This window comes from Syngnathoides biaculeatus, chromosome 18 (assembly GCF_019802595.1).
Source record: "Syngnathoides biaculeatus isolate LvHL_M chromosome 18, ASM1980259v1, whole genome shotgun sequence".
NCBI lineage: Eukaryota > Metazoa > Chordata > Actinopteri > Syngnathiformes > Syngnathidae > Syngnathoides > Syngnathoides biaculeatus.
This window is the reverse complement of record NC_084657.1, coordinates 10,167,361-10,179,643: the sequence shown is the minus strand read 5'-3', so window position 1 is coordinate 10,179,643 and position 12,283 is coordinate 10,167,361. Positions and strand designations below refer to the sequence as shown.

The following is a 12,283-nucleotide window of genomic DNA, read 5'->3' as shown; positions in this document are numbered from 1 at the left end:
GACATCAGTCGGACTCACAATCACACCTAGAGTCTCCAATTAATGCATGTTTTGGAGATGTGGGGGGGAAACCTGAATGCCCGGAGAAAAGCCAGTGTTGCTTAAATGAATGAAGTAGACTAAAATAAGTGAGAAAAACATCATTTGGGTGTGTGTGTGTGTGTGTGTGTGTGTGTGTGTAAAGGAAACAGAAAAAAAAGTGCTGAACGATCCACACGGAAGAAGAACGAGGTAAACACAGCAGCCGCATGTTTGAGATCCTGAGAGGCTGAAGCCAATCACACCAGATAAGATGGTTGACTGGAAGATAAACAAAATTGTCTGCAGCCGTCTGATTGTTGTGAGACCTTTGGTGCTTGATAAGGTTCCTTTATGCATTGAAGCTTTGTTAACATGGCCAGTGGTCGACACACACCACACCTTGAACTGAAAGAATGTCTGGGGGGGGGGGGGGGGAAACAATGCGGCTGCAACAACATTTATACTAGTGTGCAGTATGGATTGAAGTTAGCTTTGAGCCGTTTATGTTTTGAAGATGGACTGCTGGTGCCTCTCGTCCACGAAATTCAGTGACACAATTAATACAAGGGAATTGAAGTCAGTGACTCTGACGCTGTGCTTCTATGAAAGACTCGTAGGACCCGGGTCCAAATCCCGGCCTCCCCTGTTTGGGGTTTGCATGTTCTCCCCGTGCCTGCGTGGCTTTTCTCCTGGCACTCCGGTTTCCTCCCACATCCCCAAAACATTCCACATTAATTGGACACACTAAATTGCCCCGAGGTGTGATTGGGAGTGCGGCTGTTTGTCTCCATGTGCCCTGCCATTGGCTGGCAAGCAGTTCAGGGTGTACCCTGATCGCCTCCTGCCCGATGACTGCTGGCATTGGCTCCAACGCTCACGCGACCCTCCTAAGGATAAGCGGCTCAGATAATGGATGGATAGATATATACGACGCTATCGTTTGAATTCACTGTTACTGGTCACAACTATGGAAGATATAGAGCCCTTTGTGCTCTTTTTTTTGGGGGGGGGGGAGGGATATTTGTTTTGTGTTTCAAATTGACTGAAGTATTGCTGGTGTTATTTTTCAATTTGGACTGGCAGCATGTTTCACAGTATTTCAACCCCCCACCTCCCAGCTTTGGGATACAGAACCATGAAACATGCAAATAAAGATGAAGTGGTGCATCCTGCTGATTTTCGTTCAAGCGTGTTGTGGAAGGAGATGAGAAATTATGTGGATGAAGTTGTGAATATGAATGTGGGGAGTTTATTTGTTTCCTTCTGACTGTACTTACACAACTCTACGCAAATATGGTTTCAATTTTAAGAGAAAAAGAGGTTTGTATTCAAGGACACACAAATAGTCTGGTCCTTCTGTGTCCAAATAACAGATTTAAGTTTAAGTGAGCTATGAAGTGTGTCGCGGCCGATTTAAATAAATTGAATAGATGTAATTTTGTAGAATTCCTGTTTATGATTACATCAAGGACCCTGGTGAAAATAAACCTGACTTTAAAAGCGATCCTTGACAAGTTTTTGTAATGCATGACGTGTATTTTGAACTGACACATTGAATAAATAAAAGCAAACTTTTAATATTCAAATGTGCTTCAGACTTAGTTGGAGGCAGCATGGCTTCAGTTGCCACTTATGACGTCATTGTGAGTTTGATTAGTTGTAAATATGTTTCTCAACGTGCCCTTTGATTCGGCTGGAGAGCAATTCTGGATTTTGTCCACCTAAAGTCAGCTGGGATGAACTACAGCTTCCCATGACCCTGAACAAAGTAAGAAATGGGGAAAATGGAAAGATGGATGTTTAACGTCACATTTGATGGATGGGCAAGCATGCCAGAGATGCTAATATTGATATTGATAGTTAACGTCCCATTTAAGGCACCACACTTATGTCATCAATGGAATCAATTTCATGGAGAAATAATCCCCGTTTCCATGTGCGTCATAGACTCAATTTGGGGAAAAATGACCTGTTGACCTTCTACGATGGCGACGACCTGTCGGCCAACATTCTTGGCCAGTACAGCGGCAAACGTCCTCACTTCAAGCTCTACACGTCCATGGCTGACGTCACCGTACAGTTCCAGTCCGACCCCGCCACCAACATCTACGGCTACAACAACGGCTTTGTGGTCCATTTTTTTGGTAAGATTTTAGCAGCCCCGAAACACAGCAAGTTGATCATGTGGGTATTGATTCTGGGGGGGTCTGAATGGCCTGAATTTTCCTCCTGTTGCATTGTTTCTTTGCTGTAGCTGTTTGCCTGTCTCATCGCAGGTGCGCCGCCTTCGATAACGGTGACAAACAGGAACACAGTAATTGGGTACACTTAATTGTCGGCGGCTTTGTGTTCTTTGTCGCGCGTCGCCGTGCGTCAACTGGCGCAGAGCCGCCTGCTGCGTTCCTGCCGGCAAACATCTCCAGCTTTTGTTTACATCTGCCTCCCAAAACGCTCCTGTTCTGTTCACATAGAAAATATTGCATTCCTCTCCCCTGCTGTTACATGATGGGGTTTTTTGTTGTTGTTGTTGTTGTTCCCCCCACACGCTTAAAGAAGGATCACCTTTCTCTTCTTTTAAAAAGATTTACATAGTGTACAGGCGAATGTCGGTTAGGACCTAGCAATGAAATTCTAGCATGTCATTTCTGAGAGATGCTTTAACCGAGCGAGAAAGCATCACAATTGTGACGTCACTGAGAGTCTTCTTTATCTAAATTAGAGTGATCGTGAAAAACTGCTTGACCCAACAGGGATGCGAGCTCATCAGAAGAGAGCAATTACTATTGCTGCTCATCCATTGTCTGAACAATTCTCTTTGGATGATGAAGTGAAAAAATACAAATATTTAACTCATTATTATTATGATATATATATATATATATGATACAGTGATATTAATGAGTTTTTTTGCATACTGCTATGCGATGTACACAAAATCTTATATCACTATATACAGTGGATGATTTTCCAGTTTTTTTTAACTGTTAAATTAAATTAACTAATTTTCTCTATTTTCTCTCTTTAGTTAAAGCCCAAGTTGACACAAGAAGTGAAAAACATAGACTGAGTCCCCGATGTTATTAGTGCAGTATTTTGCAATACTGCAATTCACGTTACGATACAGGAATTGCACAATGATGGAAGTAAATCCTCGAAAATATTCACGATAATTGTTGAGGAAGGAAACAGCTTCTTCTCACCAAATAAAATAAATAAAAAGTACCATACTGAAAACTGTAAAAGTGTAAAAAAAAAAATCTTTCTCCAAAAGTTTTCATTAGACTGTAACAATATTGATACTTGATTACAGTGTATCGATATTGTGTCAGAAAAGAGAACAAAAGATTACATTGCTATAACGATATTTTGTCCCGACACTACTCAGTATTACTGGGAATGGTAGTGTTTGTAATAGTACCCGGTCCAACATACAGATTTTGAATTTTGAATATGCCGTTATCCGCTCGGCACGCTTCCTATTTCACGGGCAATGTCCGCAGAGGTCCCGAGGAACGACACCTGCTCCGAGCTGCCCGAGATCGCCAACGGCTGGAAGAGCACGTCCCACCCTGACCTCATCCACGGCACGGTAGTCACGTACCAGTGCTACCCTGGATTTGAGATGGCCGGTTCCGAGATCCTCATGTGCCAGTGGGATCTCAGTTGGAGCGGCGATCTGCCCAAATGTCAGGAAGGTGAGAAACATCGCAAAGTTATTGTCTGACACCGCTACTTGCTTGCCGGCTTTCCTTTCAGCGATTATTTTTCTTTTTCAAAACAAGAACATTTTTAATCTTTTATTTTATCCTGCATGCTAGCCAAGGTACCCAGAATGTAATCTCCAGTACACCAAACAGCAAGCAAAGTGGTCACATCAGTACATAGAGTACATGTTCCTTCTCTTTGATCAGCCTGGCAATGATTTTTACCCGAAATGCAGAAATTAATAGAATAACACCACTGCATACTATATACTATGACACGTTATGGTGGTAAAAGAAGAAAAAAAAATCTACCTCGGTTGTCCCTGAAAAAAAGCTTCTTGCTCCAGTCAGCAAAATCGCGGTAATAGTTTTCTTGCTGAGAAAGGGTTGCGTTCTGAGTCTGATTTATAGCATCATGTCCAACTCCAAAAGGATTAGCAAATTGTTGAAAAATAACTGCTGATATTTTCCCTTTTTCACACACCAGTGATGACATGTCAGGACCCCGGAAACGTGGCGCACAGCCGGCGGGCGAACAGCGGCGCCCGCTTTGCCGTTGGCTCCTCGGTGCAGTTTTTCTGCAATAAGGGTTACGTCCTGTCGGGCAGCAGCCTCCTCACCTGCTACAACCGGGACTCGGCCAAACCCAAGTGGAGTGATCGGCTGCCCAAGTGTCTTCGTAAGTTCAAGGCTAGATAAAGAAGGCCTGCTTGGTTTCTTTACACCTGAGTCAAAGTTGACCCGATCCATTGCTGCGAACCACATCGGTACTTCCCAGCGTTCTGTTCTGCCTTCAGCTGAAAAGTACGAGCCATGCAGGAACCCCGGCGCGCCCTCCACCAGTGCGCAAAGTTCCGAGAAGGCGTTTTACCAAGCAGGCGAGACGCTGACATTCTCCTGCCACGCCGGCTACGAGCTGCAGGGCCAGGCCGCCATCTACTGCATGCCCGGACATCCGTCGCAGTGGAACGGCACGCCGCCTGCTTGTCGAGGTGAGGGCCATAACGAGAGAACGCGCTTTCGCGAGCTTCTGCTCGAGTGTGACGTGCGCTTTGTGCAGCGACAGCAAAAAGACGACAATGCTGACTAATTGTCTCTTTGCAGCTTCCTCGAGTCAATATGTGAATGAACACAGGCTGGGCGGTGAGTGATGCTTTGAAAAATGCAACACTGATGCATCACTACAAAATATTTTGATCTTTTGTAGTAATGATCTGTTCTTGTTTTTGTGTGTTCTGACACTACAGCTGTCAATCCAGATTATGGCATCGAGGGAACCAATATTACTCTGGCTGTCTTCATCCCAACTGCAATTATATTGGTGGCTGTTCTTGGGATTTATGTTTGTGCAGCAAAGTAAGTGGCCGCACTCAACGTTTCACGCATGACCTTTGCCAACGACGGTAACACGTTGTTTCCCGCCGTGGCCGTCGTCCAGACTCCAAGGGAAGTCTATCAGCGTGCCAGCGTCATCGCCGCCGTACGACAACATGGCAGAGGAGTCCGCTTTCGACAACCCAATCTATGACAGAGGCGTAAGTACAGATGTGATGACTATGCGAGCCGTGGACTCTCAAAACACCAGCGTGCTGTCCTGAATCGTCTCCTGTCTGGCCGGCCATCTTGTTGACATTGCATGTTTCACCAGAAGAGGGCGCCCACAACTCACCTTCCCCTCGCCATTTCCATTTCCATTTCCAGCAGCAAGCAATGGAGGGCAAGTGGTATTTACTGTACGTGCCTATACAATAATAACGACAATGTGGAGAGAGAACGTCACTGCTGGGATTACGGGGGTCTCTTTTACACTTGGAGAAAACAGAATCATTTATCAGGGTGATTTTCAAACACACACCACCTGCACGACCAACATTACAGAAAAGTAATACACCTAAAGATAAAAAAAAGTATGAATTTTCATAAGAGGTTAATTTCCAAAATGTGGACTTAATCTTAATTCAAGGTATTTTTAACATTTTGCACAGTGTGAATTCCACTGAAGTGCAAGAGAGAAACCTGTATGTACTTGAAAAAAATATTTATTTAAAATATAAAGCACTCAAGTTTTGACAACCTAAATTCCTGAATGAGTTTAAAAACATTACATGCTACTGTACACGTGTGTGTGGACTGAGTATACTCTAATATTAAGACAGTTTAACAGTACATGGGCAGTGATGTTTTTTCTCGTACCACTGGAGGGAGCCCACGTCCCACATTTGGAGAATTACTGACTTGCCCTCTGTCACCTTTTTCAATTCCAATTTAAATTTCAAATCCATTTGCGTGTGGTTGTCCGCATCAAATGTAGCTCAAAACTTTGGCATTGTCTGAGGCTGCTGTTGTTCGATGAGAGGATTTTCTGGCTCAAGATTTCTTTCCTATTGCATCCCAATGTTGTTGGACAATTTCTTCCACACACTTTTGGGCACTGCGGGATAGTCGCTCACACGTGTGGAAGCATGATTATTATTATTATTCATCCATCATGTCACAAATGTTAAAATGACAAACGAGGTTTTTTTTTTTTTTGCGCAATTTTGGTCCTTTTATGACATAATCGTCTCCCCCATTATTTTTTTAAAAGCGTCCCTTCATTTACCTCCATGATTTCACCCATCGCCGCGGAATGCATGACTGAATTGTATTTTTTTTTTCTTTCTCCGCTTTTTGTTGACTGCTTCTAAAGCATCGTCTCCTCCACTCCTATCCTCTTCTCCTTCAGCACTGGCAGGTACATTGTAGATACTAACGCTGTCAGCCTGTCACTATGTTCACGTTGGCTCCACTTCGCAACAACTATGAGGTGAGATCTCCGCCCGTTGCTGAGAGCACATCTACTGTTACTCACTGTCACCTGAGCCACCAGACCATCATTTTGACTACCTCGTCCAACCTGTCACGCCCTTTCAGAGTCTTGTTTAGGAATACTTTTTGCTGGCTTCAGAATGCAAAGTACTGCTGGGTAACATCATGTCCCCCTTTTAGAGAAACGCAGCTGTACCACATATACGATCTGCCTAAAATACTCAACAATATCTTTGAACTATATACAGCACATATTTTATAAAAGCCTTCAATAACAAATTACTAATGTCCCTGCAAAGTACAGACAGTATTCTGCTATATAGAATTTGTATACAGTAGTTACAAAGAATATTACGATAACGGCAAGTGGCTGAGGGAGAGATTTTTACATTTTTTTTCCACTCAATATCCACTTTATTAGGTATACTCCTACAGTCTTATAACAGGCAATACAAGAACCACATTAACAAAAAATTCAGTTTTCAATGAGACGTCAAATTAAATGTTTTATGATCACTTTTGGTTATAGTTGGCAGTGGTTTAAAATGCCCTCCATCCATCATACATGTGCAGGTGTGCCTATTAAAGTGGCCGCCACGTGTGGGTTCCGTGTGGGCCCAAAACTCACGCACCGCAATCAAATTGAAAGCCACCGATACACGCAATAACAAGGATAACAATACTGCTACTTGTATGGCGTCCAATATCACATGTCAACAGTTTGCAGAACATGTAGATTAAACATATGGAACATGCAAATAAAGCAAATAATCAACTCACCGTACAAACTATCTGTGTATTTATTTTCAAATTCTGATTGTGATATTGTTTGGTTATACCTGTACTTTAGATTGAGTAATAGTCTTTCCACATAGAGTATGTGAGCACGGTGGCATATACAGATATCTCCGCTGGCATAATACTTGGCCTTTGTATACAGTATTCCATCTCAAGGCATAGTCTTTGTATGCCCTACAAATATGTATATACAAATGTTTCACAGATTATATCAACTGCCCTTTGACTGATTTGTCTGTCTGGTCTTTACAGGACAAATGAAAAAAAAAAAAAAAAGATTCAATTTAGAGACCTTGAATTGCTCAAGCTTTGCCTTTTGGGATCTGCCTCTGCACTGTTCATCTTATTCTTTGAGGATATTGTAAATATGTCTTTCCAAGTTCAACTCTGTGAATCTGTGGATCACCATGGTGGTATTTTTATAAACTAAATTGCTGATGACAGAAGGTGATCACTTGATTTTTCTGTATTTTTTGATGCCCTAACTCAGTAGCAGACCTTGCGGGGGAGGGGGCTTATGAAATTTGTTCGTTCCACATTCCTACCATCAAGCTTTCTTTGTCAACTTTGCAATATTACTGTATTTTCTTTGCGTGTCTGGATCTGCTCTTTGTAAATAAACTGCCTGTCCAATACTTGTGTCCTGCTTGACTATAACCACACAAATCTTACTGAACCATCTTCTCGCACATGTGATGTCATACCATTCCGTTACCAGTCATGCGACAAGTGGTCCAAAAAAGTTTGTCGGATGTGATGTTATTTTGAACACGAGTGGAATACTTAGTTCAGAGGGCCAAATAATGTGACATACATTCACTGGTGCAGTAGTTGAGACAACAACAACAATTCATACATTTTAAAATGACCTTATTTGTTTTTGCTAATCTGAGGTTCAGCAAACAAGAGAAATATCCATCCATCCATTTTTGGAGCTGCTTATCCTCACAAGGGAGTGCTGGACCTTATCCCAGCTGTCATCGAGGAGGAGGCGGGGTACATCCTGGAGTGGTTGTCAGTCAATCACATCCCGGCCCCTCTACGACCCTTATGAGGATAAGCAGCTCAGGAAACGGATGGATGGATAGATAAATAAACATCTAGCTAGCAATAGAGGGTGACCAATAGAGGGCGTCAGGGCGCCGCACTGCCACTGACAGTGGCCACCATATTAATTTCCATGAGGGACAAAATGAAATATATCAATTAAACAAAAACATACAGGTGAAATGTATTACCAAGGTAATTAAAAATCTTTATTACTCATTTTACGATGTTAGCAAAGCTATGGGAACGTGTGCTTTTGTACTGGGTGCAGTGACAATTTTTTATTTGTCTCTACACTAAATTAATGAAACACTTAAACTATTTTGTGCGTAGACAAGTTATTTTTCCTACCCTGTGCCAAGTTATAAAAACAGCACCATGAAAAAAAAAATCCAGTTTGCTTTTTACATTTGTACTCAAGGACATTTCAGTCTGTAGTTTTTAATTCTTACTGGAGTTAGAGTTGACAGACGACTTGTACCTGAGTTTTTTTTTTTAATTCTTTTTTTTTTTTCATTACTATCTGTATGTTTACTTAAGTACCAAATGTGAGCATGTTTACCACCCCAGCCAAGGTTGCAGGGACTTCCTTATTACAGTAAACACCTAAAAAGGAAAAGAATATAAAAGTGGTCCTTGCTTCCTTCCATTTTTCTGTTAGGGCAACTCACGAAGGAAAAAGTTTGGACATCCCTGCTTACGGGACTTTAAGCATTGCCAGTCTGTACCAGCAGGTGGCAGTCTACAACCGATTGAAGTATCCTTGCAAGGGCAGCCACTAGTCGCAGCAAATATCATGCACGTGCATGGCTCATGTGGTCTGATGAGTACGGAACCGTAGATGAGGGCCTCACGTTGTTCACGGGGGCTCACAATTCTAATGAGAGCAGCTCACAATCTAGTGGGGACCACGGGGGCATGGCACTTCATACAGTAGACCATTAGACCTCCCGCTAAGTGTGCGCAGCCTGCGGGGCGCAGACAGTACACGTTCCGTGCACTGTGGGATACATTTCATGAGACACCGTTTAATTGGGGCTAATGACTCGTTCAAAAGTAGTATTTAGCAAAAGTGCCTGCGTCTGTGTGTAAAATTCATTACAAGCAGTGGCAAAATCAGGGCAAATGTGTTGATGGAGCAAAACATTGGAGGCGGATTTAGGGATTTGTTTGTCTCCAAGCAAATGCTGAATTCATGGTGAGTTCCTTTGTTACAAAAAGAAAAACTATCAACGCATCTGAACAAAATGATGGCCAAGTAACACACAACTGTGAAGTGTGATTATGACAGTTTTTGTCTTCAGTATTCTGCATGTATGTACATTGGAGGCGTATTTAGGGCTTTGCTTGTCTCCGAGCAAATGCTGAATTCATGGTGAGTTTCTTTGTTACAAAAAGAAAAAAATATCAACACATCTGAACAAAATGATGGCCCAGTAACACATAACTGTGAAGTGTGATCATGATATTATTTTTGTATTCAGTATTCTGGATGTATTACTGCATCCACATAGATTTATTCATTCATAATGTACGTATTTTTTTAATCATCGAATTGCCCAATTCACTGACTGGCGAAAGGACACCAGAAAAACAGTTGTATGAAGATCCATCTCATCTAAGTACACGTACTGTATATAGTACAAAACCTTAACCCCGCAAGACCTTTCAACCGCATGTACAGTAAGTTAATAATCATCATCAAAAAAATACAATTAAAAAAGTCTACTTGTGCTCACTGCAAAATTGATCTGAAAGCAAGTTACTTTAACCACAGGTGTACTCATGTTGAGCACTGTAAAATAAAGATGGAAAGCAATCTTATAGAATTTGCACCGACCTGTGAAAGGACACAGGACTCCACTTTTAGAAATAGAACTATCGATATTAGCTATCAAGACGACAAATGAAAACACTTGCACATGCAAAGTGTATGTTGTTTTTATGTGAATTGTGTGTCATTTAATATGCACAGCACATGTGTGTGTGTGTGTGTGCGTGCGTCAATATTATATTTTCTCTGAAAGTTCTATAACTCATCACGATTGCAGTTAGATGTTAGTTAGACAATGTTTTCAGGCTCGTCTATTACGTCAAAGAACATAACAGAGTTCTTGTTCTCACAAAATTTTAGTAGGAGTTGGAACAAAAAGTACATTTTTTTTCCATTTTCCTTTTTTTGCACAGAGCAAGAACAAAAGCGATTACCCTCAAGTTGCTGCAAATATAGAACTTCGGACAACATAGATTATACAATAGTGAAATAATACAACGAAACTGTCAATCTTCGTGGACCGATGGAAAGAAACATGACCCTGCAAAAATGTTTGTAAGTGCCTTTTTGTTTTTTTAAAGGCTTATTAAAACAAGATTACATGCTGGAATAGGAGATCGGCATCCGAGTGTATTTGTGTGTACGCGTGTGTGTGTGTGTGTGTGTGTGTGTGTGTGTGCGTGCGTCAATATTATATTTTCTCTGAAAGTTCTATAACTCATCACGATTGCAGTTAGATGTTAGTTAGACAATGTTTTCAGGCTCGTCTATTACGTCAAAGAACATAACAGAGTTCTTGTTCTCACAAAATTTTAGTAGGAGTTGGAACAAAAAGTACATTTTTTTTCCATTTTCCTTTTTTTGCACAGAGCAAGAACAAAAGCGATTACCCTCAAGTTGCTGCAAATATAGAACTTCGGACAACATAGATTATACAATAGTGAAATAATACAACGAAACTGTCAATCTTCGTGGACCGATGGAAAGAAACATGACCCTGCAAAAATGTTTGTAAGTGCCTTTTTGTTTTTTTAAAGGCTTATTAAAACAAGATTACATGCTGGAATAGGAGATCGGCATCCGAGTGTATTTGTGTGTACGCGTGTGTGTGTGTGTGTGTGTGTGTGTGTGTGTGTAGAGGGGGGCGGGGGCACATGAAGCGAGATGGAGCTTTATACGAGATGTTTTCCTTCCAGGACGCTGAGCAGGTTTGAGATTGAGGGCTCTGAACAGAGGGCGGACAAAAGCAAGCAAGCCGGAGGGCGGAGGGGAGCGGATGAACCGGTGAGATGATAATGCAGCATGACACCTCTGAAATGAATCCCTGGTTACCATGGCGAAGAAGCGGGATGAGCCGCTCTCTAAGGAGCCTCAATAAAAGCATGTTGTAAATGATGTTTGATTAGTATTTTCAACATGCTCCTGCTCCTTTTTGTCAGCTACCTTTTCTCGTTCTTCTCCAGCTCTTAAAAAGCTAATCGTAGCCCAATATCACCGCGCCTCAATTTGTTTGGCACTTACCAATTGTATGATCTTCTTGATCATCCACAAAGGTACCCAGGAATAAAAAATGAATTATTATTACTTGTTTTAGCACACATTTATACTATATTTACTGTACAATAATAACTAGTGATTAAATCAACAGCATTGTGAAAGAAATTACAATAGGCTTATATAAAAAAAAATCTGAATAATCTGAATTCATCTAAGAACACAATCTAAATTGCATCATAATTTATTCAGCCTAAACGTCAAGCACCCTGTCCTGTTTGCTCGAGGCTTAAGACTAAAGAATGTGTGTGTTCCGCATTGCAAACATAAAACGGCCAGTGGGACTTATTCATGGCACAATTATTGACTTAAGCACTTCGGCATATTAAGCAGGTTCCGTCTTATTTGCCAATCAAGTAAATGACTTTCTTTTTATACATACATGCATGACAAGTGAAATTATGTTTATCTCTACCTGGAAAACCAGACTGTCTACATAGTGATTTCACCTTTGGCATTATTATATGAATTCGGTGTGTGAAATACAAAATAGAAGAGAATTTAGTATGTCTACTGACATTTGTAGTTGGTGCCCTCAAAGATGTGAAATGATTCAGCCACATTCCCAGTAATCCAA

The 12,283-nt window shown here is 41.4% G+C and overlaps 1 protein-coding gene across 1 annotated transcript in view; it reads left to right on the top strand.

The window, feature by feature from the left end:
- The window catches only part of LOC133491755 (seizure protein 6-like), a 65,204-nt gene extending 59,856 nt beyond the window's left edge, over positions 1–5,348 (top strand). Inside the window, exons 10-16 of the mRNA XM_061803316.1 lie at positions 1,969–2,165; positions 3,522–3,716; positions 4,213–4,404; positions 4,523–4,717; positions 4,830–4,868; positions 4,973–5,081; positions 5,164–5,348. Coding sequence (XP_061659300.1) covers positions 1,969–2,165; positions 3,522–3,716; positions 4,213–4,404; positions 4,523–4,717; positions 4,830–4,868; positions 4,973–5,081; positions 5,164–5,323 — 1,087 coding nt within the window. The 3' untranslated portion in view covers positions 5,324–5,348. The remainder of the gene's footprint in view (positions 1–1,968; positions 2,166–3,521; positions 3,717–4,212; positions 4,405–4,522; positions 4,718–4,829; positions 4,869–4,972; positions 5,082–5,163) is intronic.
- Positions 5,349–12,283: the final 6,935 nt, after the last annotated feature.